The sequence below is a fragment of the Cetorhinus maximus genome, unplaced genomic scaffold, assembly GCF_964194155.1.
Source record: "Cetorhinus maximus unplaced genomic scaffold, sCetMax3.hap1.1 HAP1_SCAFFOLD_3268, whole genome shotgun sequence".
NCBI classification, from domain to species: domain Eukaryota; kingdom Metazoa; phylum Chordata; class Chondrichthyes; order Lamniformes; family Cetorhinidae; genus Cetorhinus; species Cetorhinus maximus.
Window position 1 is genome coordinate 16,996 of NW_027599187.1, and position 13,166 is coordinate 30,161.

The following is a 13,166-nucleotide window of genomic DNA, read 5'->3' on the forward strand; positions in this document are numbered from 1 at the left end:
GTGTGTGGGTGTGTGCGCGTGTGAGTGTGTGTCAGTGTCTGTGTGTGTTGGTGTGTGAGTGTATAGACCTTTTCCAGTTACAACAAGCAGTCGAGATGCTTGTGAAATGATTTTGAATTCTGCCGATGTTCCCTGAAGCCAGGTTGGCTCTCCCTGTGCTTGGCAAAAATGTAAAGCCTTCGGCAGCTGCTGTACATGGTTAACTGAACCACTTTGTCACACAGGTCTAAGGGGAAGTGGCATTACAAAAATGAAGAAAATAGAAACAGTTTTGAGGAAGTTTACGCCCTGACATTGAGTCTGAGGAAAGATTGAGACACATCTGAGAGAGAGAGAGAGAATCAGACAGGACAGGAACGGAGGAGAGAGACCCCCTCAGACACAAACCATGGAGCAGGACAGCGACTACATGAATATCAGACACATCAAAAACAACACGACAGCCCCCAGTGAACGTAAGTTAAACTGTTCAATGGAGGGAGAGAGAGAATTAAAAAGAGGGACAGCGAGATAGAGAGAGACAGAGAGAGGTGGAGATGGAGAAACAGAAAGAGAAAAAGAGCAAGAATGAGAGAGAGGTCAACAAGAATGAGAGAGAGATTGAAAGAGAGAGTGAGAGAGACACATGCATAGAGAGAGAGAGGGAAAAACAGAAAGAGAGAATAAGAGAGACAGAGAGTCAGAAAGTGAGATAGAGTGTTTGGTAAAGATAGTACATGGGAAGCTTTACTCTGTATCTAACACCATGCTGTACCTGTCCTGGGAGTGTTTGATGGGGACGGTGTAGAGGGAGCTTTACTCTGTATCTAACCCCGTGCTGTACCTGTCCTGGGAGTGTTTGATTGGGACAGTGCAGAGGGAGCTTTACGCTGTATCTAACCCCGTGCTGTACCTGTCCTGGGAGTGTTTGATGGGGACAGTGTAGAGGGAGCTTTACTCTGTATCTAACCCCGTGCTTTACCTGTCCTGGTAGTGTTTAATGGGGACGGTGTAGAGGGAGCTTTACTCTGTATCTAAGCCCATGCTGTACCTGTCCTGGGAGTGTGTGATGGGGACAGTGTAGAGGGAGCTTTACTCTGTATCTAAGCCCATGCTGTACCTGTCCTGGAAGTGTTTGTGGGGACGGTGTAGAGGGAGCTTTACTCTGTATCTAACCCCGTGCTGTACCTGTCCTGGGAGTGTTTGATGGGGACGGTGTAGAGGGAGCTTTACTCTGTATCTAACCCCGTTCTGTACCTGTCCTGGGTGTGTTTGATGGGGACAGTGTAGAGGGAGCTTTACTCTGTATCTAACCCCATGCTGTACCCATCCTGGGAGTGTTTGATGGGGACAGTGTAGAGGCAGCTTTACTCTGTATCTAACCCCGTGCTGTACCTGCCCTGGGAGTGTTTGATGGGGACAGTGTAGAGGGAGCTTTACTCTGTATCTAACCCCGTGCTGTACCTGCCCTGGGAGTGTTTGATGGGGACAGTGTAGACGGAGCTTTACTCTGTATCTAACCCCGTGCTGCACCTGTCCTGGGAGTGTTTGATGGGGACGGTGCAGAGGGAGCTTTACATTGTATCTAACCCTGTGCTGTACCTCTCCTGGGAGTGTTTGATGGGGGACGGTGTAGAGGGAGCTTTAGTCTGTATCTAACCCCGTGCTGTACCTGTCCTGGGAGTGTTTGATGGGGACGGTGTAGAGGGAGCTTTACTCTGTATCTAACCCCGTGCTGTACCTGCCCTGGGAGTGTTTGATGGGGAAAGTGTAGAGGGAGCTTTACTCTGTATCTAACCCCAGGCTGTACATGTCCTGGGAGTGTTTGATGGGGACAATGTAGAGGGAGCTTTACTCTGTATCTAACCCCGTGCTGTACCTGTCCTGGGAGTGTTTGATGGGGCAGTGTAGAGGGAGCTTTACATTGTATCTAACCCCGTGCTGTCCCTGTCCTGGGAGTGGTTGATGGGGTTGGTGTAGAGGGAGCTTTACTCTGTATCTAACCCCGTGCTGTCCCTGTCCTGGGAATGTTTGATGGGGACAGTGTAGAGGGAGCTTTACTCTATATCTAACCCCAGGCTGTACCTGTCCTGGGAGTGTTTGATGGGGACAGTATAGTGGGAATTTTACTCCGTATCTATGTTTATCCCCAGAAGCCTTGAGCTGCCTGGGCCCTGTGATGCAGAGAACTCTCCTTAAACCTCTCCTCCTATATATCTGACTCTCACTCTCTGTCTCTCTCCATTTCTCTCCCTCTTTATCCGGCTCTCTCTCTCTCTGTCTGTCTCTCTCTCTCTCTACCCTCCTTAAGACGCTCCTTGTACCGATCTCTGTGTCTGAGCTTTTGGTTTCCTGTCCCTAATATCTCCCTGTGTGACTCGGTCTTCGATTCTCTTTGATAAGCCTCCTGTACTGTGCGCTGGGATGTGAAACGCGGGATATAAATGAGTAACGTGGTTGTTGTTTCTCTCGATAAGGGGGGTAGATACGTCACCATTGTCTGTTCCGTGCAGTTACACAGGCTGCTCAACGTGGGTCAATCTTTACTTCTCTATTCCAGGTGAAACTGGGCAGGAAACAGCTGGAGGAAGAAGATCAATAACTTCAACACATCTTGGCATCGCCTGCCTCATTGTCTTAATCATCAGTTTGGCTATTGCAATAGGGCTGGGAGTCCAAGGTAGGAAGCTGAACCTCACACTCAAATTGTTACAGAGAGTGAACGGAGGCAATACTGAACTCCTTTATTTTCTCACCCTCTGTCCGTAAGCAGGGGTGTTTTCATATTGGAAATAGGCTGTGGTGTGTTTACCCAAACCCTCAGTTTGTGAGGTCAGATTTTAAGGGAGAAGCAGCAACATCTCTCTAGGTTTAAATCAGCAGTGTAGTTTATTCATACATTCAAACCCGGGGGGGTCATCACAACTTCATACACACACATAAGCACATAACAGGAACATCGGAAAAAGCTTTTTTACGGCTTTCAATAACTTAATCGAAGTTGTTTGGTTGAAGAAGGGCCACTTTTCAAATAAAGCAAAAGCAAAAGTTTACGATCCCTTTCAAACACGACACAGCCAATGATATATCACACACTCCTCACTGTAACACCCTGATAAATCCCACACCCCTCACTGTATCACCCTGATATATCCCACAGCCCTCACTATAACACTCTGATGTATCCCACACCCCTCACTGTAACACTCTGATATATCCCACACCCCTCACTGTAACACCTTGATATATCCCTCACCCCTCAATGTAAGACCCTGATATAACCCACACCCCTCACTGTAACACCGATATATCCCACACCCCTCACTGTAACACTCTGATATATCCCACACACCTTACTGTAACACACTCTGATATATCCCACACCCCTCACTGCAACACTCTGATATATCCCACACTCGTCACAGCAACACTGTGATATACCTCACATCCCTTACGGTAACACTGTGATGTACCCCACACCCCTCACTGTAACACTCTGATATATCCCACACCCCTCACTGTAACACTCTGATATATCCCACACCCTTCACTGTAACACTCTGATATATCCCGCATACCTCACTGTAAATCTCTGATAAATCCCACACCCCACATTGTAACACTCTGATATATCCCACACCCCTCACTGTAATACTCTGATATATCCCACACCCCTCACTGTAACACTCTGATATATCCCACACCCCTCACTGTAACACTCTGATATATCCCACACCCCTCACTTTAACACTCTGATATATCCCTCAACCCTCACTGTAACACACTGATATATCCCGCATACCTCACTGTTACATTCTGATATATCCCGCATACCTCACTGTAAATCTCTGATATATCCCACATCCCACAATGTCACACTCTGATATATCCCACACCCCTCACTGTAACACATTAATATATACCACACACCCCACTGTAACACACTGATATATCCCACACCCCTCGTTGTAACATTTTGAAATATCCCACACCCCTGACTGTAACACTCTGATATATCCCACACACCTCACTATTACATGCAGATATAACCCACACCCCTCACTGTAACACACTGATATATCCCACACCCCTCACTGCAACACTCTGATATATCCCATATCCCTCACTGTAAGTCTCTGATATATCCCACACCTCTCACTGCAACACTCTGATATATACCAGACCCCTCACGGCAACACTGTGATATACCCCACATCCCTCACGGTAACACTGTGATGTACCCCACACCCCTCACTGTAACTCTCTGATATATCCCACACCCCTGACTAACACTCTGATATATCCCACACCCCTCACGGTTACAGTCTGGTATATAACCCACACCTCATTGTAACACCCTTATATATCCCACACCCCTCGCTGCAACACTCTGATATACCTCACACACCCACTGTAGCTTTGTGGTATATCACAGATCACTCACTTTAACACTGCAATATATCCCACCCGCCTCTCAGTAACATTGTGATATATCCCATACCCAAGACTTTACCTCTGTGATATATCACACACTCCTCACTGTAACACTCTGATATGTCCCATTCCCCTCACTGCAACACTCTGGTATATCCCACACTCCTCACAGTTACAGTCTGGTATATAACCCACACCTCACTGTAACACCCTGATATATCCGACAGCCCTTGCTGCAACACTCTGATATACCTCACACACCCACTGTAGCTTTGTGGTATATCACAGATCACTCACTTTAACACTGCAATATATCCCACCCGCCCGTCTGTAACATTGTGATATATCCCATACCCATGACTTTACCTCTGTGAGAAATCACACACTCCTCATTGTAACATTCAGATATATCGCAGACACCTCACTGTAACACCCTGATATATCCGACAGCCCTTGCTGCAACACTCTGATATACCTCACACACCCACTGTAGCTTTGTGGTATATCACAGATCACTCACTTTAACACTGCAATATATCCCACCCGCCCGTCTGTAACATTGTGATATATCCCATACCCATGACTTTACCTCTGTGAGAAATCACACACTCCTCACTGTAACATTCTGATATATCGCACACAACTTACTGTAACACCCTGATGTATCCCGTGCCCCTCACTGTAACACACTGATGTATCCCGTGCCCCTCACTGTAACACCCTGGTGTATCCCGCGCCCATCATGTTAACACCCTGGTGTATCCCGCGCCCCTCACGTTAACACCCTGGTGTATCCCGCGCCCCTCACGTTAACACCCTGGTGTATCCCGCGGCCCTCACGGTAACACCCTGCTGTATCCCGCGGCCCTCACGTTAACACCCTGGTGTACCCCGCGGCCCTCACGTTAACACCCTGGTGTATCCCGCGCCCCTCACGTTAACACCCTGGTGTATCCCGCGGCCCTCACGTTAACACCCTGGTGTATCCCGCGGCAGTCACGTTAACACCCTGGTGTATCCCGCGCCCCTCACGTTAACACCCTGGTGTATCCCGCGCCCCTCACGTTAACACCCTGGTGTATCCCGCGCCCCTCACGTTAACACCCTGGTGTATCCCGCACCCCTCACGTTAACACCCTGGTGTATCCCGCGCCCCTCACGTTAACACCCTGGTGTAATCCGCGCCCCTCACGTTAACACCCTGGTGTATCCCATGCCCCTCACGTTAACACCCTGGTGTATCCCACGCCCCTCACGTTAACACCCTGGTGTATCCCAAGCCCCTCACGTTAACACCCTGGAGTATCCCACGCCCCTCACGTTAACACCCTGGAGTATCCCACGCCCCTCACGTTAACACCCTGGTGTATCCCACGCCGCTCACGGCAACACCCTGGTGTATACCACGCCCCTCACGGTAACACCCTGGAGTATCTCACGCCCCTCACGGTCACACCCTGGTGTATCCCACGCCCTTCACGGTCAACACCTGGTGTATCCCACGCCCCTCACGGCCACACCCTGATGTATCTCACGCCCCTCACGGCCACAATCTGATGTATCCCATGCCCCTCACGGCAACACCCTGATGTATCCCACGCCCCTCACTGCAACACCCTGATGTATCCCACGCCCCTCACTGCAACACCCTGATGTATCCCACGCCCCTCACTGCAACACCCTGATATATCCCACGCCCCTCACTGCAACACCCTGATGTATCCCACGCCCCTCACTGCAACACCCTGATGTATCCCACGCCCATCACTGCAACACCCTGATGTATCCCACGCCCCTCACTGCAACACCCTGATGTATCCCACGCCCCTCACTGCAACACCCTGATGTATCCCACGCCCCTCACTGCAACACCCTGATGTATCCCACGCCCCTCACTGCAACACCCTGATGTATCCCACGCCCCTCACTGCAACACCCTGATGTATCCCACGCCCCTCACTGCAACACCCTGATATATCCCACGCCCCTCACTGCAACACCCTGATATATCCCACGCCCCTCACTGCCTCACCCTGATATATCCCACGCCCCTCACTGCAACACCCTGATATATCCCACGCCCCTCACTGCAACACACTGATATATCCCACGCCCCTCACTGCAACACCCTGATATATCCCACTCCCCTCACTGCAACACCCTGATATATCCCACGCCCCTCACTGCAACACCCTGATATATCCCACACCCCTCACTGTAACACCCTGATATATCCCACGCCCCTCACTGTAACACCCTGATATATCCCACACCCCTCACTGTAACACTGATATATCCCACACCCCTCACTGTAACACTCTGATATATCCCACACCCCTCACTCTAACACTCTGATATATCCCACACCCCTCACTGTAACACTCTGATATATCCCACACCCCTCACTGTAACACTCTGATATATCCCACACCCCTCACTGTAACACTCTGATATATCCCACACCCCTCACTGTAACACTCTGATATATCCCACACCCCTCACTGTAACACTCTGATATATCCCACACCCCTCACTGTAGCACTCTGATATATCCCACACCCCTCACTGTAACACTCTGATATATCCCACACCCCTCACTGTAACACTCTGATATATCCCACACCCCTCACTGAAACACTCTGATATATCCCACACCCCTCACTGTAACACTCTGATATATCCCACACCCTTCACTGTAACATTCTGATATATCCCACATCCACATCACTCCAGCTCTGTTGTGACATAGACAGGTGTCGGAGTGGGCAGGTATGGGATTGACAACGTTTGACACAGAGAAGTGTGAAGTGATTGATTTTGGCTGGAAGAATATGTAGAGGCAGGTTCAATCGAGGCATTCAAGGGGGCATTGGATAGTTATTTGAACAGATATAATGTGCAGCGGTACAGGGGGGAAAAGGCAGGGCGATGGCACTGGGTCCTAACGCTCATTCGGAGAGCCAGTGCGGACAAATGGCCTCCTTCTGTGCGGTTCAGACCCTGTGGTCCTTTAATCCTGTGAGTTCTGTGACCCTGTGATTCTCTCAGTCCTACAGATGGACAAGAACATGACGGGGTTAAACGGAAAGATCCAGAACATTTCCGAGACCCTTGAAAAGATGCTCCGGAACCTCAGATCCCTCTGCACCGTTCTCCGAAACTGCTCGGGTGAGTTGGCGCTGAATGGGCCTCCACCTGCTCCCATGTAACAAGCTCGAGAGGTGCTGAATAGCCTCATCCTTTTCCTGTGTAATAGGCTCGAGAGGAGCTGAATGGGCCTCCTCCTGTTCCTGTGTAACAGGCTCGAGAGGTGCTGAATGGGCCTCCTCCTGTTCCTGTGTAACAAGCTCGAGAGGGGCTGAATGGCCTCCTCCTGTTCCTAATGTCCTGATGTATTTCTCTGAACTAAGTCTTCATAAATTTGCAGAGTCTCTCTGTCCTAGCGGCTGGAAAGTTCATAATCATCATTGCTATAGATTGTCAACGAAGAGCAAGGAATGGTACTCGGCAAAACTACAATGTGAATCCCAAACTTCACACCTCATCGTCATAAATACAGAACAGGAACAGGTGAGAATGACAGACGCATCGGTCAGAATTAAATAGAGAGAAAATATTACTCTACACTGTCCCCATCAAACACTCCCAGGACAGGTACAGCACGGGGTTAGATGCAGAGTAAAACTCCCTCTACACCGTCCCCATCAAACACTCCCAGGACAGGTACAGCCTGGGGTTACAGATTATAGCTCCCTCTACACTGTCCACATCAAACACTCCCAGGACAAGAACAGAACGGGGTTAGATACAGATTAAAGCACCCTCTACACCGTCCCCAACAAACACTCCCAGGACAGTTACAGCACGGGGTTAGGTACAGAGTAAAGCTCCCTCTACAATGTCCCCATCAAACACTCCCAGGACAGGTACAGCACGGGGTTAGATACAGAGTAAAGCTCCCTCTACACCGTCCCCATCAAACACTCCCAGGACAAGTACAGCACGGGGTTAGATACAGAGTAAAGCTCTCTCTACACTACATGGACGAGGGTTTCAGCAGTCGATGAGCTGAGACCGGGGTGGTTCTGGGCGATGTTATGGAGTTGGGAAGAGGCCGTCTTGGTGACAATGAGGATATGAGGTGGGAATCCCATCTCCAGGTTAAACACGACCCCGGTTTGTGAACAGTCTGGTTCAGACTCAGAGAGTTCCCAGGATGGAGTCGGTAACTCGGGAATGGAGTTTGGAACAGAGACGGAAAACAACAGCTTCAGTCTTCCCGATATTTAATCAGAGGGAATGAGGGAGAATTTCCTTAGAAAGGGTTTGGTGTATTTTGGGTATCAGTTGTGTGTGTGAGTGAGTCAGTGTATCCCTGTGTGTGTGTGTGTGTGAGAGTGTGTCGGTGTGTGTGTGTGTGTGTGTCTGTGTCACTGTGAATTAAGGCCGTAAAACTAACTGCTCACACCCCATCATTGTATCCACTGCAGAATTTCATAGAGAAATCTATCGAGAACAATCCTCGGGATTACTGGATCGGACTAACAGACCGAGAGAGTGAAGGAAACTGGTAATGGGTGGATGGGACCCCAGTGAGGTGAGTCCCAGCATCGCATGGAGAGAGCGGGACAGTGGGATTAGATTGGGATTGATACAGGGCTATGGGGAGAGAGTGGGACAGTGGGATTAGTTTGGGGATTTGTACAGGGCTATGGAGAGAGGGCGGGACAGTGGGATTAGTTTGGGATTTGTACAGGGCTATGGGGAGAGAGCGGGACAGTGGGATTAGTTTGGGGATTGATACAGGGCTATGGGGATAGAGTGGGGCAGTGGGATTAGTTTGGGATTGATACAGGGCTATGGGGAGAGTGTGGGACAGTGGGATTAGTTTGGGATTTGTACCAGGCTGTAGGAATCTTGTTGATTCTGTGCAGAATGTGGTGGATTTTTATCGGTATTTTTTATTTCCCCAATTCCCAGTTTTACTCGATGGGAGCAGGGTGAACCGAATAATGGGAGTGGTAATGAAAACTGTGCCATCATCAGAATAAACGGCTGGAATGATGTCAGTTGTACCGATCGCCTCTCTTTCATCTGTGAGAAAAGGGCACTGCCCAGCATCGAGGCAGCTGATATTGAGAAATATTGTTCCTGAAGAGAGACTGGGACACAGAACGAGAGTGTCAGGATTGTCCAAAGATCCCCAGCCCCTCCTCCCTTCCCCACAATCCCCGACTGCCCGAGGCCACGTCCGTAAGGTGAAAGTTCATCTGTTCCCCTTCTCCCCCAGGAGAAGCCTCCTGCAGCGCCACCAGTGGTAGGAGGGGTGGAATGACAGTGTGACGGTTGACATTGGAAAACCCCATTATAAATCCAGGCAGGAATCCGACAAAATGTTACAGGACAGAAGCCCTGCATTTCTCTAGCACCTTTCACTAACTCAGGAGATCCCCAATGTACTTTTGCAGCCAGTGAAGTAACTCCTTACAATGTTTTCATTGTTGTTAAGTCAGAAACGAGACATTCAATTTGCGTGCAGTAACCTCTCACTGGACTTGGGACTAAACTCCGTCACATCGGAAATAGCCTTTGGACTTTTTCTTCTCATACCCTGGAAATCATGTGAACTCATTTTCATCTCCGTGGTTCTTGTACTGTTACTATCCATAGTTGTAAAAATTTCCTTTGTCTATCCTCCATTTCTGTGTCCGTGTGTGAGTGTGTGTGTGTGTGTGTGCATATGTGTGTCTGTGTATGTGTGCGCCTGTGTGTATGTGGGTGCATTTTTTTTTGTGTGTGTTTGCATGTGTATGTATTTTGGTATGTATATGTTTGTGTGTGTATGTCTGTGTTTCTTTGTGTGAGTGTTTGCTTGTGTGAGTGTGTGTGTGTCTTTATGTGTCCGTGTGTGAGTGAATGTGTGGGTGTGTGTGTGAACGTGTGTGTATATGTTGTGTGTGTCTGTGTGTGAGTGTTATGTGTTGTGTATATGTGGTGTGTGTGTGTGGGTGTGTGAGTGTGTGTGTGTGTGTGTGGGTGTGAATGTGGAGGTTGACATTGTGAACATTTCTGCCCCGGGTTTTAAATGCAAATAAACTAACTCGAGTTGATCACAATGTGAGTTTGCTGTGAGTGATTACTAAAGTGGATCAGACACACTGAGGGTTTGGGAAAACACACCACAACACACTTCACAAAGAATTCAAAACACCTTCTGCGTACGGACAGTTGGTGAGAGACACAAGTACAATTTGAACAGAACAGTTCATTCTGAGGAACCTACCAACTCAGACACATGTACAAGATCTCCAACTTTGTAATACTGCACCTAACTTCTCAATTCCTTCATACACCAACCTACGCACTTTTGCTTTAACCAATCTCTTAGGTGTGTTCGGTGTCCTGATGTTTACCCAGGAAGTGATCACAATGAGCTGGAAAACACAATTGCTTCTTTTAACGATTAACTGAAATCTGTGTCCCTCTCGTCCTCGCTCCTTTCCCCAACGTGGCAACTTCTCCCTATCTATTCACGTTGCTGCTATCCCTTTCATCCCATGAGCTATAACTTTGCTCACAAGCCTGTTGTGCGGCACTGTATCGAATGCCTTCTGGAAGTCCATATACACTACATCTACAGTGGTACCCTCATCGACCCTCTCTGTTCCCTCATCAAAAAAACTCCAGCAAGTTCATTAAACAGTATTTTCCCAGAACAAATCTGTGCTGGTTTTCTTTAATTCACCTGCATTTGTCCTTGTGATGATTTAATTTACTCCTGGATTATTGTTTCCAGAAGCTTCCCCACTGTCGAGGTAAAATTGACCGGCCTGTAGTTGCTGGGTTTATCTTTTCACCCTGTGTTGAGCAAGGGTGTAATGCTTGCAATTCTCCAGTCCTCTGGAACAACTCCAGAGTAATGTTTTTAGAGACTGTGCCCATGTAGTCTGTTCTGGAGCATAAAGAGTTAACAGGTGTGATATGCTCATATATGACATAGATGATGATATATCAATAACCTCAATCAGTCATGAGTTAGACTCTTGAAAGAGAGAGAGGAGTTGGAAACAGGCCTAGGTGTAATGTGCCTACTCTGTAACCCGTTCACAAGTCGTACTAGTAAACAACTGTTGATCAGATACCAAAGAGAATCTACAGGGTGCCCAATAGCCAAGTCCCATGCCTAGAGGCCAAGATGGAAGGACCATTATATAACATGGTGGCAGCCATGGAGACATTGATGCGTAAAACACAAGGTTGTTCTCGAAGGAACCACAGGGTGACAGCAGCTCGATAGCAGCTTGTAACACATTGATGGAAGAAGGAAGAACACTGGAGGGAGGAAAGGATGACCATCCCTGGTTAGCAGTCCCTGCCCCTACCTGGTCCATTTATCCGCCCCGAGTGCCTGCGGAGAGGCCAGCAGTGGGAGTTATGGAAACACCATTGTCTCCAGTATGGAGCAGCATCAGGCCTTCACGTGAAAGAGCAGAAGCTTCAGGTCAGGACCTTTCTGTATGCAGTAGGTCCAGTGGCAGATGGCATTGTCATAGGACAGGGGAGTCGACAGCGAATTTTAAGCTCACACTAAACACCTTTGACACTCACTTAAGCCTGAAGCAAGACTTCGTAATTCAACAAACACATTCTAACCAGCCCTCGTAGCAACATGGGGAATCTATTGGATTATTCCTAACCGACCTATACATTCAGGTGAGTCCTTGCAGAAACAGGGAGCTGACTGATGAGCGAATCCATGATCACAAGGTCATGGTGTCCAGGATGAAAAACCCTCCAACATTCTGCAGAAGAAAAATGATCTTATTTCAGATCAAGCATTCCAGTGTGCGAGGTGAGGTTGTAAAACATCAAGATCGCAAAACAACGATAACTTCAACAACAACCTCAACCTTGAAAAACACCAACAAATTCAACAACAACCTCAACAAATTCAACAACAATATAATATAAAAATATAAAAACAAAGAACTGCGGATGCTGGAAATCCAAAACAAAAACAGAAATACATGGAAAAACGCAGCAGGTCTGACAGCATCGGCGGAGAAGAACAAAGTTGACCTGTCGAGTCCTCATGACACTTCCTCCTGGACCATGACCCCACCACTGAACATCAAGCCATTGTTTCCAGGACTGTCACTGACCTCATCTCCTCTGGAGATCTTCCTCCCACAGCTTCCAACCTGACAGTCGCCCAACCTGGGACGGCCCGATTCTACCTCCTACCCAAAATCCACAAACAGAACTGTCCCAGCAGACCGATCGTGTCAGCCTGTTCCTGCCCCACGGAACTCATTTCTTGTTATCTTGACTCCCTTCTCTCTCCCCTTGTCCAGTCCCTTCCCACCTACATCCGTGATTCCTCTGACACCTTACATCACCTCAACAATTTCCAGTTCTCTGGCCCCAACCGCCTCCTCTTCACCATGGACGTCCAATCCCTCTACACCTCCATCCCCCACCGGGATGGTCTGAGGGCTCTCAGCTTCTTCCTTGAACAAAGGCCCGAACAATCCCCATCCACCATTACTCTCCTCCGTCGGGCTGAACTTGTTCTCACACTGAACAATTTCTCCTTCAACTCCTCTCACTTCCTCCAAATAAAAGGTGTGGCTATGGGTACCCGCATGGGCCCCAGCTATGCCTGTCTCTTTATGGGGTATGTGGAACATTCCTTGTTCCAGTCCTACTCCGGCCCCCTCCCACAACTCTTTCTCCGGTACAACGATGATTAC

At 48.6% G+C, this 13,166-nt stretch overlaps 1 protein-coding gene across 1 annotated transcript; it reads left to right on the top strand.

The window, feature by feature from the left end:
- The first annotated feature begins 296 nt into the window (after nt 1–296).
- Nucleotides 297–11,024, top strand: LOC144677913 (C-type lectin domain family 17, member A-like). The gene is made up of 6 exons (XM_078537893.1): nt 297–455; nt 2,540–2,659; nt 7,462–7,581; nt 7,841–7,983; nt 8,904–9,010; nt 9,394–11,024. Exons 1-5 carry the CDS (start codon nt 389–391, stop codon nt 8,985–8,987), a joined length of 534 nt encoding a protein of 177 aa, XP_078394019.1. The 5' UTR covers nt 297–388; the 3' UTR covers nt 8,988–9,010; nt 9,394–11,024.
- The last annotated feature ends 2,142 nt before the right edge of the window (nt 11,025–13,166 follow it).